This window comes from Mangifera indica, chromosome 20 (assembly GCF_011075055.1).
Source record: "Mangifera indica cultivar Alphonso chromosome 20, CATAS_Mindica_2.1, whole genome shotgun sequence".
NCBI lineage: Eukaryota > Viridiplantae > Streptophyta > Magnoliopsida > Sapindales > Anacardiaceae > Mangifera > Mangifera indica.
The window spans coordinates 2014394-2033618 of NC_058156.1; the positions used below are offsets into that span (position 1 = coordinate 2014394).

The 19225-nt window shown below is 34.0% G+C and overlaps 3 protein-coding genes across 12 annotated transcripts; 1 reads left to right on the forward strand and 2 right to left on the reverse strand.

The window, feature by feature from the left end:
- Positions 1–325: 325 nt before the first annotated feature.
- Positions 326–8301, forward strand: LOC123204062 (nuclear pore complex protein NUP98A-like). Of its 6 annotated transcripts, none has more exons than XM_044620605.1 (13): positions 326–481; positions 843–929; positions 1459–1752; positions 2788–3423; positions 3591–3818; positions 3917–4539; positions 5058–5148; positions 5246–5309; positions 5598–5736; positions 5840–5956; positions 6050–6221; positions 6432–6473; positions 7396–8301. In XM_044620605.1, the coding sequence occupies exons 2-13, from the start codon at positions 911–913 to the stop codon at positions 8088–8090; spliced, it is 3120 nt and encodes a 1039-aa protein (XP_044476540.1). In that variant the 5' UTR covers positions 326–481; positions 843–910; the 3' UTR covers positions 8091–8301. The 6 variants fall into 6 exon arrangements, with proteins under 6 accessions (XP_044476540.1, XP_044476539.1, XP_044476542.1 ...); XM_044620604.1 differs by having other exon boundaries at positions 329–481; positions 822–929; XM_044620607.1 differs by having other exon boundaries at positions 329–481; positions 822–929; positions 5249–5309.
- Positions 8302–10399: 2098 nt separating this feature from the next.
- On the reverse strand, positions 10400–11586 carry LOC123204064. The gene is made up of 2 exons (XM_044620610.1): positions 11261–11586; positions 10400–10957 (listed from the first exon to the last, which is right to left on the reverse strand). The coding sequence occupies exons 1-2, from the start codon at positions 11450–11452 to the stop codon at positions 10739–10741; spliced, it is 411 nt and encodes a 136-aa protein (XP_044476545.1). The 5' UTR covers positions 11453–11586; the 3' UTR covers positions 10400–10738.
- A 2272-nt stretch (positions 11587–13858) lies between these two features.
- Positions 13859–18887, reverse strand: LOC123204807 (dehydrogenase/reductase SDR family member on chromosome X-like). 5 transcript variants are annotated; one of them, XM_044621608.1, is made up of 11 exons: positions 18702–18887; positions 17948–18018; positions 17582–17813; positions 17424–17490; positions 16844–16872; positions 16554–16762; positions 16031–16149; positions 15752–15847; positions 15598–15676; positions 15260–15413; positions 13859–14360 (listed from the first exon to the last, which is right to left on the reverse strand). In XM_044621608.1, exons 3-11 carry the CDS (start codon positions 17795–17797, stop codon positions 14208–14210), a joined length of 1122 nt encoding a protein of 373 aa, XP_044477543.1. In that variant the 5' UTR covers positions 17798–17813; positions 17948–18018; positions 18702–18887; the 3' UTR covers positions 13859–14207. The 5 variants fall into 5 exon arrangements, with proteins under 5 accessions (XP_044477543.1, XP_044477542.1, XP_044477544.1 ...); XM_044621607.1 differs by having other exon boundaries at positions 17919–18018; XM_044621609.1 differs by lacking the exon at positions 17948–18018 and having other exon boundaries at positions 18709–18887.
- Between the last annotated feature and the right edge of the window lie 338 nt (positions 18888–19225).

Here is a 19225-nt window from a genome sequence, read left to right on the forward strand (position 1 = left end):
TATTTTAAAAATATAATAAATATTTGTTACTATTAAAAAAATTCGTAATAATTTCGTAATACATTAAATAGATTGATTGTCCATTAAACTAATCGAATTATAAATTAATAAAATAATCAATTTAATTATCAATTTAATTTTTTAAACATGGATACTATATATATATTTTAAATACTTAATTAAATATTTAAATAATATATTAAAATTAAATATTATTTTATTTATAATTTAAATTCAATACATCATAAAACAGTGATGGTTGGATTAGACATATAAACCGGACTTAAAAATAACGCTACGCTTTGAGTAATGACCAAGTACGGACTTAAAATTAACGCGACGTTGATCTTAAGGGGATCGTCGCAAACGTAAAATAAGTAGACCTTATCAAGTTTTTAAGAGACCGTGTTATGGTTTTGGCCTTTGGGCGTAGAAAGAACTGGAAACCCTTGGTTCTCTCTTACTCCCTTTTAGATCCACGGTGAGTACCTTTTTCACTTGTTGCAGACTACAACTCATACATGTAATTGCTGGTTCGCAGCTAGGGTTTTTCTTTTATATAATTTCGTTTAATTTATTTTTAAATAAATTGATCCATCGAAGCAATGCGTATGCGCATTTTATTGATTCGCATTGCTTTTTCGTTGCTGAATATTCTTTACCTCTATTCGGAAGCGACTCTTCTTTGTTCTGATTTTATTTGTAATTCGTGAAGTGATATTGCTGGAAATGAACTGGAAATTAACTGTGATGTTTGTTTGAATGTAGAGAGACTTGTTTTATTTGACTATAACAGTTAATTTACTTGTTTCTTTTGTAAGTTTTTTCAACTGTGAGTTTAGGTTTGGAACAGATCAAGGCTTGGATACTGTTTTCGACTGAAGAAAAAAGAATAATAAGTTAGAAGAAAATGTTCGGCTCAACTAACCGTAAGTTATCCTTTTACCTTGCATTCTGGTAGAATGATTTTTATTATTTTTTTAAAATCTGTTTCCTGTCAAAATTTATGTTGTTCTGGCGATGCTTGAGTTCATTTATGCTTGTTTACAAATTGATGTTGTGGTTGTGTTACTGTATCCATGTTTTTCCTCTTGAACTTGGAAGTTATTGTGGTAATGTTTGTAGCTTGTATAAATCTTCATGCACTTTAATTGCTTCTTTTTGGGTACGTTACATGAGTCACTGACTTATGTCTAAAGGTTTCTGTAAAATTATACAATTTTTGTGGTGTGTAAAACTTTCCGTGTGATTTATTGATCACGACTAATCAGATTACCTTTCAATTTTTTATTGATCAAGCATTCATCATACTTCTATCAGATAACATTGTTAATGTGCACCAGTTAGTAATTCAACTGTTTGATGATTATCACGTACCTGTGTGCATGGGGTTTTATGAGATTAGTTAGTAATTATTTTTTGGAATATCAAATTAACTGGTGTAATTCCACTAAACAGCTTTTGGGCAGTCATCTAGTAGCCCATTTGGGTCCCAATCAGTCTTTGGACAGACCAACAATGCAAGTAACAATCCTTTTGCTCCCAAACCATTTGGTACCACAACTCCTTTTGGTTCAACAGGTTCCATGTTTGGTGGCACTTCAACCGGTGTATTTGGTGCTGCCCAGACTTCACCTTTCTCGTCTACAACGACCTTTGGTGCATCATCATCACCAGCCTTTGGAAGTTCAATGCCTGCTTTTGGAGCATCCTCCACTCCTGCCTTTGGTAGCTCATCATCAGCATTTGGTGGTATGTACATTGAGTAGAATGTTTCGTAATCATTTTCCCATTTATTTGTTGCTATCTCCATTTTTTACTTGATACGTTAATTTTTATTTTTACTTTTGAGGAAGATGGTTATTGTTCTCAGTTGATAAATTTCTTGGGTTGCTAGTGATTTTCTAATGGAGTTTTTATGGGTATTTTTGCCCTTTTTTTAGTTTGTGTGTGCCATGATATTTCAAGTGTGAACTGGAGAACTTTTGGCATATGAGATGGTTGGGGATGGATATGTTCTTCTAACATTCTTGTCATTGTATGTGTATTGTTATTATAATAAACTACATCTCCTTTAGCTGATTTTCTAGGTGTAGTTTATGCAATTTTTAATGGTAGCAAACTCACTTGTTTTCTTCATTGGATTTTGTTGTATTAATGTTTTCTTGTAGTTTGCTTATTTGCACCAGACAACTCCCTTTTTTTTTCTCAGTAGAAGAGGTCATTTAACCATCCTGGGAAACTATCATTTAAGGAGGTCATTCTACTATGCTGAGTTTATAATTGAAGGAAGTTATGATTATTACTAGAGAAGGGTTATTTAATCCTTAGCCGAGAGTTCCCTTGTCTAATAGTATAGCAGGACTAGGTGTTTATACCCCTGTGTATGATAGATTCCCTTGGTACAAGTAATTAAGTGCGAACTTCATTGAGATGACAGAGAAACATAATGTATAAACACCAAGATTTATGCCTTTAATATAGCTACTATATGCGGTTAATCTTTCTTTACATTTGGTTTGTATTTTCCATGCAGTGGTGTTTCTGTTTTAGCCCTCATTTTGATGTTGGTTTTGTTTCTTTATTGAGAACCCCCTTCAACATGGCAGCCTTACCTTTATTTTTATATAAGTTCAGATCATGAAATTAATTGCATTTGTGGAATATCACACTAAAAATTCTTATTTACTGTTGACATGCTTTATCTTAAAAAAGCTTATTAATCTAGTTGCCTTCTGTTGTCTTTCTAATCTTTGAAAAGCTAATCTCTCTTTTTCTATAACATAGGTTCTTCTGTTTTCGGTGCAAAGCCTGCTTTCGGCTTTGGCTCCACTCCTACTCAAACAAGTCCTTTTGGAGGCACAACTCAGCAATCACAGCCTGCATTTGGAAGCAGTTTATTTGGTTCCTCCACACCTTTTGGTGCATCAAGTCAGTCAGCATTTGGTGCAACAAGCAGCCCTGCCTTTGGGGCTGCAAGTACCCCTGCCTTTGGGGCTGCAAGTACTCCTGCCTTTGGGGCTACAAGCACCCCAGCCTTTGGTGCTACGAGCACTCCAACCTTTGGTAGCACAGGGACTACATTTGGTGCATCAACTGCTCCAGCTTTTGGTTCTGGGGGAGCATTTGGGGCTTCAAGCACCCCTCTATTTGGATCATCAAGCACCCCTGCATTTGGAGCCTCTAGCACTCCCGCTTTTGGGGCTTCAAGCACTCCCGCTTTTGGGGCCTCTAGTGCTCTTCCTTTTGGGGCTTCAAGTACTCCTGCCTTCGGTGCTTCAAGTGCTCCTGCCTTTGGGGCATCTAGTTCTGCATCTTTCAGTTTTGGGTCCTCGCCTGCTTTTGGCCAGTCAACTTCTGCATTTGGTAGCAGCCCATTTGGAACCAGTACATCCCCCTTTGGAGCACAGAGTTCACCATTTGGTGAGTTTCTTAAATAAGTACGATTGTTTATCTTCTGTTAAGCATATGTATCAATGGGAAGCTCATTAACCCTACAATGTTCTCTGTCTCTATTATTGCTTGTGTTGTCATCAACTATTGAAAGTAAGCAAAATAAAAATTTATGACTGTTGTGTGTTATCACACAGGATCCCAAGCCACGACACCAACATTTGGAAGCACTCCATTTGGGCAGTCCAATATTGGGGTTCAACGTGGTGGAAGTAGAGTGGCTGCTTACACACCTACAACTGAAGCAGATACTGGTAGTAGTACGCAGCCTGCTGGAAAGTTGGAATCGATATGTGCCATGCCTGTCTACAAAGATAAAAGCCATGAGGAGCTGAGATGGGAGGATTATCAATTGGGTGATAAAGGTAAGTTAATGAAATCTGGAAAATCAGTATCTCTTATTCCTATAAATGGTGGCATTGGCTGATTCATTTATATTCCACTTTACAATTCGAAATTTCAGGTGGACCACCTCCTGCTGGTCAGTCTGCTGGGGGAATTGGCTTTGGTGTGTCAGCTGCTCCATCAAGCCCCTTTGCTGCTCCATCTGTATTTGGTGCATCATCAGCTAGTCCTTTTTCCAGCACTACATCTTCAAATTTATTTGCTCCCAAAACTTCAACTTTTACTGGATCAAGTTTTGGAACCACCACATCAACTGCTTTTGGTGCTTCACCTTTTGGTGTGTCATCTGCACCCAATCCTTTTGGATCAACTTCATCTGCAGCTCCTTCCATATTTGGGCTTGGGACATCAACTTCTGCATTTGGTGCCAATTCATCTCCACCTACTTTTGGTTCGTCACCATCCCTCTTCAATAGTACAGCAGCCCAGGGTACAATGTCATCATTTGGCTCTGGCTTGAATTTTGGTAGTCAGTCATCTCCCTTGTTCAGTTCTGCTGCCCCTGGACAGGCAGGTTCTGGTTTTGGACTGACCACCTCTTCATTTGGAAACAGTAGTACTATGTCTTCTTTTGGTACTTCAAATATATTTAGCACACCTTCCACTGGATTTTCTGGTGGCATTTTCTCAAGCACTCCATCACTTGCTCCTTCTAGCACACCATTGTTCGGTCAACCAACTGTAAGTGACACTTGAAATCGTTAAAATTGATTTCTTTCATTGTGATATTAAACTTAGTTGTTCAGTTGATATTTAGTAAGTATGATGTTCTATTCTTGCTTTTTAATTTGTCTGATATTTAGTAAGTATGATGTTCTATTCTTGCTTTTTAATTTGTCTTGAAGAGAGTTTTATAGCTTATTGCTGTTTAGGCCTTTACTGGAAAATTTTTCCTGTGCTGCTTTGGTATGTTTTAAGGGGTCTTCTACATTGATTTCAATCTGCCATTCCAATTTCAATTACATAACACAGGATTTGTCATGTTGAATCACATGGTAAATAACAGATAGACAAGCGGTTTGGATTGTAGAACATGCAGCATCAATGTTTGAGATGTAAACATTTCATATTGGCATATCTAAAATGTTACGGAGCTAGATTTCTGGAGATTGAGAGTATTGGCATATCGAAACTTTTCATTTTGAAGTTTCTGTTAAAATCTTATGTGAATTCTATTTTTGTTGTGTATACATCTTTAGCCCTCTGTTTCTATGCCATTTCAACTGGGTCAACCTGCTCAGACTGGTGGTACTTTTGGATTTAGCAACTTGGGTCAGACACACGCAGGTGGCTTGTTTTTCTCTCCATACTAGTTGATGATATACATGACAGTGATTAAGCTTTTTGCCTGATAGTGCTGACTTCATTAACTTATTTGCTGTTATAGCAGGTAATACAAGTAACTTCACTGGCTCGTTGGGAACTCTTGGTCAGAATAACTTTGGACAACTGTATGTCTCACCTACTTAAGCCCTTTGATTAGTATTTATGTGCATGTAGATTTAAACAATTCTTTTTAGATCGAATGTGGTAACCCAATGCGTGAATAACTAGTTTATTACGCATTTTCCCCTATTCCCCTCCCTTGGTTATTGTTTCTGTTGATGGCTGCCCTTGTTAACTTTTTCTGATTGGTTCTTCCTTTAGTTGAAGTTTATTATAAAGCAGAGGGAATTTATTTTTAGTTTTTATCTGCTAATGACTTAAAGGATTCATGCTGTAATACCTTTGTTGACCAGGTCTGCCACTCCGAGTTCTGTTGCTGTGCAACCTATTGTGGTTACAAATCCATTTGGGACACTCCCTGCAATGCCTCAAATGTCAATTGGTCGTGCTGGAACTGCTCCTTCAATCCAATATGGAATTTCTAGCATGCCAGTAAGTTTTAGCTTTCTTTAACTTTGCTTGCTACTCTAGGGTTATGGGTTGAATTTAATTATATCTTAAAAATTTTATTGCAATCACTTGTGGTTACCATCAGGTTGTTGAAAAATCAGCTCCTGTCAGAATATCATCCTTATTGACTTCTCGACATTTGTCACAAAGGCGGATCAGGTTGCCTGCTAGGAAATATAATCCCAAGAATGATGGTCTGAAGGTGGATGCTAGTTGTGAAAACTTAATTGAGAATGATTATTATTTTTGTTCATATGGGATATACATTTAACAATTTCCTGATTGCTGCATGCAGGTTCCTTTTTTTGTTGATGATGAAGAGACACCCAGCACTCCAAAAGCAGATGCCCTTTTTATTCCCAGGGAGAACCCAAGATCTCTAGTTATTCGTCCTACGGAACACTTTCCCTTAGGTGCTAGTGCAGCAAAGACATCATTAAAAAATACGTCTCATGTACCTGAGAATGGTAAGGTTATAGTATAATGTCTATCAGCTCAGAGGATTTTTTTTCCATGTATAAATGTGAGGCATTTATTTCCATTCTATAAAAGAATATGAGCAGATAGCTATCTTGTACTTATAGATCAGTTAAGAGGGATCTTTTTGTACTAGAGATAAAATTCTTGTAGCATTTTATACTTCCTGACTTGACCATCTGAGCTCTTTTTTTGTCCAGGTAAAATCCCAGAAGATGGATCCAATTCTGAAGATAAAGATAGTGAGTATTGGTTTTTGTGTTTATAAAATATCTGTCCTTGTGATTTATTATTTACTATGGAACTGCTCATTTCCTTTTGTCCTTTTTAATATTAAAAAAATCATAGCCCATTGATGATAAATAAATTGACTGGAAAACTTCCTGTGTCCTTGCTTCTTAATTTTGTCTTCTGTTCATTTTACAACTGTGACATGGTCCATTAACTAGAGCATCTTATGTTGACCAAACCTTGGAATTCTTCAATAACAAACATGATAGTTGTGAGGTCATTTATTGTTTACATATTTAATTGAATCTTTGTGATCTTATTGCTACAAGCGGAAGAGATGTTTCTCTAGTGGATGTGTGAGTTTCTTTGTTTTTAACTTTTGGTGGGGTGTTAAGTCTTGCATTACTTTTGCATGAAGGGTTATTTGAGATATTGGGCCTGCAATAAGTTTCCACAAGGTCTTGGGTTTGAGTTCCCTCATGGACACCTGTATGGCCAAAGGCCATTTTTTGTACTTCCGAAGGATTAGATGTTTCAGTAGGGGCTTCAGTTTCAAACTCGACCTCGTGAAGTGAGTTTGGGGGATTTTTAGATTACAAAAAAGGAAAAAAAAAATCTCTTTTTGGTACAATCTAACAAGCCAGATTCTATGGAAGCATTAAATTCTAGCTGACATGTAGTTGTACCAATGTAATTTTATATCTTCTCTGTTGGGTCCCTTGCTCCAATTGCAATGAACATAAAACCACATTGGCAAAACCATTTCTATACTTCCTTTACATGAACAGATCATGTCTGATCTTATCTTCGCCGACAGAAAGTACAATAGTAAAAGTTTGACTTTAAATAAGGCTTATGAACCATTATGAGTTTGTTGATTATTTGTGAATTTGATTAAGTGATTCAGTATGTTTAATGACTTTTTGATTGCAGAAAATCCTCTTGAATATGGAGCTGTGAAAGACCGAGTACATCCTGTCAAAATTGATCACAAACAGAATGGAGTCCGTGATGATCGTACTGTAGAAAGAGATGACTCATATATGACACTCAGTGGCCACAGAGCTGGCGAGGCTGCAATTGTGTATGAGCATGGGGCCAACATCGAGGCACTGATGCCGAAGCTCCGACGATCTGACTACTACACAGAACCTCGGATCCAAGAACTTGCAGCAAAGGAAAGGGCTGAGCCAGGATACTCTCGGTGTGTTAAGGACTTTGTTGTTGGACGCCATGGCTATGGAAGCATCAAGTTCTTGGGTGAAACAGATGTGCGACGGCTTGACCTTGAGTCTCTTGTTCAGTTTAACAACCGTGAGGTGATTGTGTACATGGACGATAGCAAGAAACCTCCTGTTGGGCAAGGTCTTAATAAGCCTGCAGAAGTAACGCTCCTAAATATAAAATGCTTTGACAAAAAGACTGGAATTCAGTATACAGAAGGGCCAAAAATTGATAGATACAGGGAGATGCTGAAGCGGAAGGCTGAGGACCAAGGTGCTGAATTTCTATCCTATGACCCCGTCAAGGGTGAGTGGAAGTTCAGGGTTAACCATTTCAGTGAGTACAAATTGGAAGATGAAGAGGAGGAAGAGGACCAGAATGGTAGCGCCGCACCAGGTTGCTGACTAGATGGTCTGTACTGTGTGTAATTTGCTGGTGTTAGGACCCCAGGTAAAAAAAGGGTTTTGTTCTAGAGCTTGATTTGTGTTTGTATAAAATTTGTTAAATTGTTAATGGCATTTGTTGCATTGTGGTTTCTTTAGGTTTTTTTTATGCTCCATTGTACTTGTATTGTTTCTATATTTGTGTTGTTCAATTCACCCAATCTTCTGGTCATTTCAAATTTGTTTATAAAGTTTGGTTTATGCCTGTGTCAGAATGACAGTTTAATCAAAACGAGATCCAGCAGTGAATATTTTCGCTACACTGACGATTTTTCATGGTTGCTTGCGTCTAAGTCAGACACTCTCTATCCATACTTTATTTTTTATCTTGGGTGAGTAGGCAGCTCTAACATTGAATTTAAATCGAATTGAGTTCAAGCTTATTTAAGCTCGAGTTTAGTCTGACTTGAGTGAAGCCAAGTTTGAACTCGAGTTTGTTTCAAAATAAGTTTGAACTGAACTTTGAGTTAGCTTAATATTGTAGTTTAACAAAAATGACTAAAATAATATTATATAGATGTAGATTGGTTAAAATAACGTCATTTTAGTTTATTTATATTGAAATTTTAAAACTCACGAGATCGGCGAATCAAACACTTATAAAGTTCGAGTTCAATAATGTTTTATTTTTAAATTTGATCTTGTTTAAATTTATATTATTTTGGGTTTGTCCGAGTCAAGTTTAACCAAGCTCAGTTTAAATTTAATCTAATTTGAATAAATTTGATTCGAATTTAACTTTACTTAGTCTTATAGGTAGTCTCTCATATGGAAATCTTCGTCGGCTTCAGTCTCAGCTAGTACATAAAATTACAATGAGGTTTTGAGCTTAAGCAAAGGGTAAATGTTGGATCAGGGAGAGTTGTGCTTGGCTGCTAGTTGAAGCGCCAAAATGAGGTAGCTTTGGAATAACGAGTAGCAAGAACAAATGATATTTGTGTTGGAATTTTACATTTAGGCGGACTTCTGAATTTACTGTGTTTGGATGGCTTTTGCGGAGGTACTGGTGAATATGTGGACTTTTTTTTTTTCTTTGTTTCAATCCAAAATATAATTTAAAATCTCATTAAACTATCAGTTTTTAGTTAATATTATCAAGTAGATATCACTTGATAAATATGTAAATAAATATATTTAGCCCTTGAAAGGGGACTCAAGCAATTCGTTTTTATGGTTTACCACCACATAATTGCCATATTTTTTGTTATAATCCTTGTACTGTGACTCCACAAATTGGTATCAGATAAACAATGTGCTGTTTTTCACATCAGTTGTTTCTAATATCATATTCATAGGCAATGGTCTTCAAAATCTACCCAGCTCGTTTATCACTCAACACTCTCATTTGCTTCTTTACATCACTGCAATCATCTTTCCTTGCCTTGTTCTTTGTAAGAAGTCCAAGTTTATGGAAGCTTGAGTAGGATCTACAATCTTCACCATCATTTACAGTGTAGGTGCTAACACCTCAGAAATGCCTATAGCTGAACTGATCCACAGTTATGCTTATGATGCATTTGGTGTATCAGCAAGAAGGGGCCAAGTTTTCCAGCAATGTTCAGTCCACTACTACTAGTTATTGTGGGCACATTCTCGGAAGTCGCTTTGGCAGAAAGACTTCACTTGGGCAGGTAATGTACCTCAACAGCTTGGTGGGCACATTTCCCATAATTGTGAACCTTTTCTGTGTTTTAAGGGGCAAAAGGGCAGATTCACAGGCTCAAACTCAAGCTCAACATAAGGATGAGAGAAAAGACTTCAGCGACAACAGTAAAATTTTATTCACATATGGAATTGGAACTATTTCTATTTGTGAGTAAATTTTATGAGCAGCACAGAAGTCCAACATGTCTTGGATCCCCTTTGTACCACCAATTACACTGCCAGAAAAGGTTTTGGCACCCACCAAAAGGTCAATTCAAGCACTTAGTCACACTAGCTGACTAACAGTAATTTGATGAACAATCTTTAAGAAAGAACCGAGTGTTTCCCAACAAAGGCTAAAAGTTTGAATATTTTCCCTCTTTTAAGTTGGAAATACAGTATTTCCACATAAGAGCATAAAGATAAATTCTTGCTTTTCCACTAAACCTATCATACAATCTAACGGATTTCACTACCAAAATTAGATGATGGGTCATGCATGGAAATTAATAAAAAAATGAATTTGACCATCGAAATTACAAAAATTATTACAACTAAATTTAAATGCCGATAATATACTCTAATAAGTAAGATTATATATCAACTAGAGTATAACATCACATAACTTTGAAAGCAAAACTAACTTGTTATTCATTTGATACCATTGAAATTGCTAGGGAATTAGTTGATAAGTATTCTAGTAATACGCATGAGTGCTACTAATACCATTAGTACTCATCAATCATGCATCTAGCAAAACCGGGAAATAGTATCTTGTATACCAGGAGGCATCTAAATACATCTGGAGAAAAATGATGGGGTGAACATACCAGAATTCAAACCCAAAGCATAAGCAATATCATAGTTGATAACAGAGGGAAGTGCAGCAACCAAAAAGGAATTACGCAAGTCCAAATCAATCATGAAAGAAATACAATAGGAGGTCAACTTCTTCTAGCTGCATCTTATGCTCTTTGCTTCTTCCCCTTTTTTATGGGAGGCTTCTCCTTCTCTTTCTCATTCTCCGACTTCTCAGTTTGAGGTTCTTCAGGAAGAGTGGTGTGGAAAAATTTCTTTGTAGAACCAACATGATTGCACAGCAACTTCAACATTTTCCTCCCCCTCATCCATTTCAGCATTATTTTCATGTGGGTTTTGCTATTCAACCCCTCAATCCCAGCATCCTGTCAGTCACACCAGACAACAACTTAACTTACATTTTTAATGCACTAATCTCAAATTAAAAGAGATGCAACATCTAAAGCTTTAATCCATGAAACTCAAAGCTAACCTACAGAACACAAAATCAAAACCTTTAACTATTGCTGGAGTCCGAACCATCTCAATCAACTATTTCCACCAATGAAAGTTTATTTAAAATCATTTCACAACACACCCATATCCAATATTAGATGGACGTTAATTCATCAAAATTAAAGTAGAACTTTATTAAAATAAAATTAAAGTTAAAAAAAAAAAAAAGAAACCTTAGCGTGAATCCAAGTGTTGGAGACGGAAAGAGGACCATTTTGCTTGATGATGTCGTAAAGAGATTGAGCAATTGAATAAGCTTGCTGAGTTGGTACTTTAGGGTTTATCTTCCTCACGTTCACTGCAGCTTTTCTAGAGTAATATCTCACAAATGTATTTTTAATTGCTTTTACATTACCAAGCCACATCTTTCTCCGACTTTCAAATCATCTATCTTCTGCTAATCTGAAATTGAATTTTAGGGTTTTTACGCCAGAGCCCTAAAACCATTGTTGCTCCCACTGGCTTTGTTATGAAAGAGGCACGTGCTAGCCACGTGCATCAGCGCCACTCTCCTCTCCTCTAAATAATATAATTTCCGGACATATTTAATTAAAATAACAAAAAAATATATGCACACTATTGGATACCGAGATAATTTAAGTGGTTGTATGATTTTGAATTAAATAAAAAAATAAAAAAATATTATATGTATATATTTTTGGTATACAATTTAGATATGTAGACGATATATCATCATGTGATTGAATATTAATTTATCTTTAATTCAAAATTATTTAATCATATAATGATATATTATTTATATACTCAAATTATGTATCAAAAAGATATGTATATAGTTTTATTAATAAAATAATATTCAGATACATCGATAACATATCATTTATATATCTACTAATGTTTAATTTGAATGCCAATTATATACTCAAAACTTGATGCGTTTTTTTTACAAACATATGATACTATTAACTTTTATACTTACTCGATTTCAATGTATGATCTTGAAATGTCAAAAGAGAAGATTTGAATTTATATCCTCTTATATAAAAAGTTTTATTTTTTGCTACTAAAACTATCTTTTAAGGGTAAAAAAATAAAATTAATAGAGGTTAACAAAACTGATAGAATATTAAAACTTTTAAATAAAAAATTTAGGTTCGAGTTTATCACACGTGTAGAATTTGAAAAAATTACTTACAAGAAAAAAATTATACTTTATAATAGTTGAGATATTAAAATTACGTATTTAATACGAAAAATATATAAAACACGTGTTAAAAATATTTTATATTAAAAAATTTGAAAGAATATATTTAAAACATAAATAATTCACATTTTTACTATTTAAGCTCCATAGTTGACCTATAATCTTTCGTACCCAACCATAACAATCTCATGTCGCATTTTGATTAATCTGAAAATATTAGTGGAGAAGATATAAGAAAAATGTATCCTAAATAAATGTTAATAAAAAAAGTCCTGTTCAAGCAAAATTGCGACTTACTAAAAAAAAAAAAAGTGCTTAAATTATTGAAAATTACAAATATATTAACTTATGTAATCTACGGAATTTTATCAGGTTTCTTTGTCATTTTCATATTGTTTTTCCGATTTATGTGTCTTTTACATTCAAAAATTGTTTATCAAAATTGGTCGAAACATTACAACTTTCAAAATAAAAGTTTGAGTTTGAGTTTATGTCATATTTATAAAATTTTGATTTATTTGATGTAATAGTTATGAGTTTGATTATTATATTTTAAATTTATCCGTCTAATAAATACAGATAAAATCTTTAATTATTAAAAAAAATTGTTTATTAATTTAAAATAGCGCATATTACATTTTGATACACCCATAAATATCATAATAATTGACAATAAAAATATGCAATCATATTATTGTTAGAGAGCAACACAATCTAAAGTTATAATTGATCTTAATACATCTAATGCTCTTTCTTGTTTAATTTTGGTATTTTAAGTACGAAATATTACAAAAAAGAAAAAAATTGAGAGTTAGAGATTTATAGAATCTTGGGCTCTAGTTTTATTGGAAGGTTAAGGATAAAAGAAAATTGTATTTAATTAAGCTAATTTATTTCAATAGTATAAAGTTAAAATTGTTTTTGATAAGACCATTTCAAAGGCGTGATTATTTTCACGGTTTTGAAAAAAGGATTGGATCGCTCGGTCTAACCGATCGAATCGAGACTTGTTAATTGAAATGATTCTGGTTTGCTTCAAAACCTTTTTTAGAGATAAATTACTTTATATTAACTTAAACTGTTTAGTTAGTTCGGATAAAAGACCGTATTTGACCCGGTCAAAATAAAAAATAAATGTTTTTTTTCACAAAAAATTCATTATCAATCAAACCCAAAAGCTCATTTATCAATTCGAATATATATAACATCAAACTAAGTTTATTTTAATATTAAAATATTTTTAAAATATATTAATAATAAATTATATGAAATTATTTTAAATATTATTTTTAAACGGTTAATTAGTTTTATCATCAATTGAACTAGACCAACCTCTCCAATGGGTGAATGTCGAGGTCTAAAAACATTGATTATTTTAACAATATCCGTTACTTTGTTAATTGTTTTTTTTTTTTTCAAAATAAATTGTTTCAGTGCAAGCAAAAATTTCCATTCAAGTTAAAAATACTGCCACAAATAAAAATTAATTAGTAAATTTTCTATCTGATATCTTAACCTTTTTTATTTATTAATATATCTTAACATTTTCACATAAAATACCACACCTATTATTCTTCTCAACAATGATAAAGCAAGTGCAATAAACTTCTCAAGAAATTGCCACACTCCATTATAAGTTTAAAGGCCTAAACTAAGCCATAAAAATGCATAAAGACCTAAGTATGAAAAATAAAGTAGAAAAGAACCCATAGAAACATTTTCAATCACTACATTGAATTCACTTGTAATCCATCCGCAAAATCATGCAAATAAACTCATGAAACCATGTAGCTCCGCGGGTAAAGTTTTGCTCTTATGCCCAGGTGATTCAGAACATCAGAAAGATTTCGTCCGGCCACCGTCACAATAGTTCTTCTTAGGCCTGTTTCACACCAGCTGTGGATAATAGTTGTGACCTCTTTCTTGTAACCAGGTTTTTCCTTAACTACTTATGCTTAGTTGGAGAAATCCTTGCAAGCAAGTTTGTTCTCTTCATAGAGATGGCATGAAATTGTCCAAAGTTCCTCTGCAAGTCTGGAGTTGTTGGATTGTGCAGATGAGTTTAAAGTCCTACCCTTTCCACCAAAAAAGTAAACTCCAGAAGTTTCCTGACATTAACAGACTACTGATGAGCAAAACCAACAAATTCAATTCAACTCTCTAGATATCACTAAATCAAAATCTTCAAAAGAGGACAATATTACACCAAATTCATGCAAAGACGTTGCAGCATCATATATTATCATACATATGCTAAATGATCACTCTTAAGATTAAACAATATAAGTAAGCTGAAGCACAATCATCTTATTGATCTCAGTGACAGATTCCAGGAAACTGGAGAATGATTCAAGAACCATGAAAAGTATTTGTGACTTGTAAAAATATGAATATTTGATCATCTACGAAATTCAAATTATAGGCTTGCCTGCTGCTGTGTGTTCAAATTGAGCAGAGACTGTTGAACTCAGTAACTGTCAATATCTAGACAAGAGCATATATGCATGATTGTCTCTGTGATATTTAATTACATATACTAAAACATGAGTTAGTGTCCGTTACCTTGTAGAACCACAGAAAGCAAGAAAATCAAGAAGGTTTCAAGAATGAGAGAGTTTGATAACAAAATTTGCACAAAACCTTATAAAATTCAAGTTTTAACACATCTTAGCCAACTTTAGGTGTATTCTTTATAACTGTTTGTACAAAATCCAAAAATTCAAAGGGATTAGTGTCCTACAAATCATAGATACTTCCTACCATTAGAAGAATAAGATTGCCTCCTTCAGGGACATAAACTTTCATTGACAGGAGACTGAAATTTAAGAATACAGAATAAAGAAAAAAAAATTTCTTCATATTGTTTGTGTACTATCAATTTACCTAGGATGGTAACTTGATGTTGGTAACACCTTATAAGGGTAATATGGTAATAATATAGAACAAGAAAAACACAACGTCCCTATTAAGTCACAAACATACAAGGTTTTGAGAAAGGAAAACTTACAGGTGGGGCAAGGGCTGCATCAAGAATAGAATCGATACCATTTTCAGGCAACTGCAGAAGGCCAAAAAGCTTCAATACAATAAATGCCACGTGTGAAATAGATGAAGGAACTTCTCGCATGATGTTGGTTTTCACAACTCCAGGATCCGCAGCACTTTCAATAATAAACAAAACCAAAATTAAATTTTCAAGTGAAACAGAAACACTAATAATAAGATTCTTTTTCCTCATTAAGTAAAAGATGCTCCCCATAAAAAAAAGAATTATCAACTATACATGGCTTCAACACCAAAACAAATTTTCATAAATTAACAACAACAAAGAAGGTAAAATCATACTTCACAGAGACATGACGAAAGTTATCCATCAAGCCAAGTTGTCTGCGAAGCTCATAAGAGAAAAGAAGTAGGCATACTACTAACACAAAATGATAAAATTGTTAGAATGGGGACCAAACAAGTCTGAAAATTTTATGTGGCATCAACGGCTTACATTTGGAAAACTCATAGACATGCGCAAATGGATAATCTTTACATCTCAAGAAGTACTTCCCAGTGACAGTCTCATTGTCAATCTGTGCACCAAACACTGAAGAAGAAAGAGCCAGTACAGTTACGCTTTAACAAAACATTCTAGTTCAAACATTATCATAGATAATTGAGCTTTAAAAACAATTGTAGTACGTGCTAAAGTGAAGTTCCTCATTATAGTACTCCCCTCATTTAGCACATTAAGAGGCATATCAATGCTTCATGTTAAGATATGTCTTACCATTTCGATGTGTGAAAGAAGTAACATTTACAATCCGGGATGGAACAGGACTGTTTCTGAGAAGTGGTAACAGAAGTTTAGAAAGAAAGAATGCACCAACATAGTTTGTACTCATCATCCTGGAAAAAACAAGGACACCAGTCACAGATATAATAGCTTTCTTCAGCAGAACAGTAATCAGGATAGATACCAAGCACAACTAGAATATACATAAGATCTATATCCATTAAGGTGTCAGATTACTCCCACAGTAAAGTGTACAAGAAACACAAACTGCAATTGTAATGAGTCAACTGACACAACCCTGGGCCTCGCTCAAGTGGAAAAATGGTGAGGTGGGATGGGAAATGTCTTAGTTTGCATTTCTGTGATCAAAAGAAAAGGCAATGTGCAGGAACTTATAAAACATGGCAGTGGCACCATAGGGTCTGTTTTGGTCAAATTTCCACAGGTTATTCTATAAATGGAGTCTTATTTTAGTATTAAAGCCCATCTTCAAAAGAGAAGGAAAAAAGGTAATTACTGATCATAGCCTTCAGATGAAAGTCGAGGTGACGTCGCCAATATCCCAGCATTGTTTATCAAGAGTTGGATAGAAACATGCATATTAGAATCTAAAAGCCACTGCTGAAGAGAATCTCTAAACTTTAATATTGACTGGAAAGATGACAGATCGACCTGAAAAGCTTTAACATGTGCATCTTTATTCCTACTCATTATTCCTATCATAGTCTGTCAATGACAAATATGCACATGTGTTATTAAAGAAGTAGAGTTGGGACACATATTAAAAATAACTTATATAAAATATACCTTTGATAATAATTGGGATGACCGTCCAGCTGCATACACAATATTAATTTCAGCAACACATCTTGTAAACTCAAAAAGGGAAAGAAAAAATTGCACAAAAATGGATAGAACATGTGTTATATGGTTATATAAAAAACCACAACTTTTACCACCCATTTATCATGTAAAATGAGAATTTGTAAAATTCTAAATTCCAAAATCATACATCAAAATCACAGAAAAAACTACAGGACAATGTTATTATGTTAAATCCTAGTTGAGTTATTAAATTCTTGAATGGATGAAAGGTTGAATGGGAAAAAATGAATTGGGCAATGATTTTACATATAAGGATTAATAAGTGTAGAATAGCTGATATTGGGTGTGCTAAACTATGCAATTATATATACACTAGCAAGCACAATGACCTATCCTTCCATCAAGGAAAATTGCATTAGACCTAAATATCAGGAGATGAAAGCAAAAGGTGTGTGTGCATTACTTTTGTTGATTAATGACTACAGAAATATTAAGTTACTGCTGTAACATACTGAACAGAAAAGTATAGATAGAAGGTTAGGAGATGAAAGGAAAGCTGTACCAAGAACAACACTGAACCCTTCTTTTGAAAGAGCATAGGCTGCAGCTGCACCCAAACCAGATGTAGCCTGCAGAAATAAAGCAATGAGTTATAGAGCAGTAACTATATGACATATATTACAGAATACATATTTCTACAGGAAACTGAAGATCACTTACACCAGTAATGACGCAAACAGGTCTTGTACGCCCTGTGGTTGGAGGAAGTTGACGAGTAAAACAACAAGCTTTCTGAGAGAAGAGCCTTTGGACAAAAAGTTGCCAGTATGAAGTCAGAACAGATAATGTCCAAAGCACTGCCATTCTCCAGAACTGAACCGAGCATATGAAATGCAGAATTCCTTTTAACTCATTCATTACCATTCTTGTCTTCATTTTCTCCGAGGGCTTGCTATAAGATCATGGAGTTTATTCCAGATAAGCAGGTAAAAGTCATGAAAATGTGCCATAAAAATAATATCCAATTTACGAAGAGATTAATGATCAAATGTAGTAAAAACTAAGCAAAACTGATGAGTACTAAACAGAAGAATAATCTCATCTCGGATTGACAGAACTATTTTGATCTGGCAATACTATTTGTCCCCACCAAATTCCTACAGAAACATACTACTAAATTGTTGTGAATATTAAACTTAATTAAAAAAAAAACATTACTAAGATGACCTTACAACATTGATCCAAAAAATAATCTTACACTGAGTTATGAAATAACATTTACTTCTGCAAAGAATTAAATATAAAACGAACCGCAAAAATTTTCTAATATATCATCCATGTTATTTTTAAATTAATTAAACAATGACTATTTATTTGTTTCTATCACAGATTCTACAGCCACAATAGAAACAGTCCATCTGTTTTTACAAGTTTGAAAAACTTAACTTACCAAGATTGTGAATGATCATGAGTATAACATTAACGTAATTCTTTCCACAAGATGAAATATACTTTGATGAATCAGGAAATTGAAAAAGTAGAATTCAAGTACGGCAAAGGAGAGAAAGACAATGTCTGACTGAAGAAACATTATATGCAGCATATCAAAACTTCCACCAAAATTTACCAATAAAGCAATCGACAGAACTTCAAACCCACGATCAACGTCCCGTTTTCTTTCATGAACTACCCAAAATCAAGTTTTTCTTAGACGTAAGAATTTAGATTATCTAGAATTATTCAACCAGACAGTAGAGACAGGCCACCATAATCCACAAACTCAATAAAACTCAAAACAAATATGCGCAAGTGATTACAAGAAAACTGCAAATTGGCTCACCTCTTACAATTTTGACAATAGGAACTGGTGAGATTAAAAAGAAAAAATCTAACGAGTGCCTTGCGTGTTGCCACTAAAATGCGGTTGATGTTTCGTCTAATTTGAAGTAAGAAAAAGCAAGATGAGGCCTGACGAGGTGTGCTCACTGACGAGGGTTGTTGGGACCATGGTAGTCGAAAATTATGTGTGTCGAAATATATAGGTTTTTTTAAATAAAATAATAATAAAATCTAATTATACCGTTATTGTTAGACCTGATAAATAGGGGGTACCCGCATAACTTACAGATAATTTATCTTAAATACAAATGTGAGTATTAGATTTTTTAACTTATACTAGTAGATAATAAATTTTTACGGTGGATAAAATACGTCTCATTTTTTTATTAATTTTTTTTATTTTAACATCAAATTTATAATACACTTAATACAAATTTTATATATTTTTCTTTTCCTCAGAATGAAATAAACTTAAATTCACCTTAAACTTTAAAAATTTATTGTGTTAAAAACAAATTTAGTAAA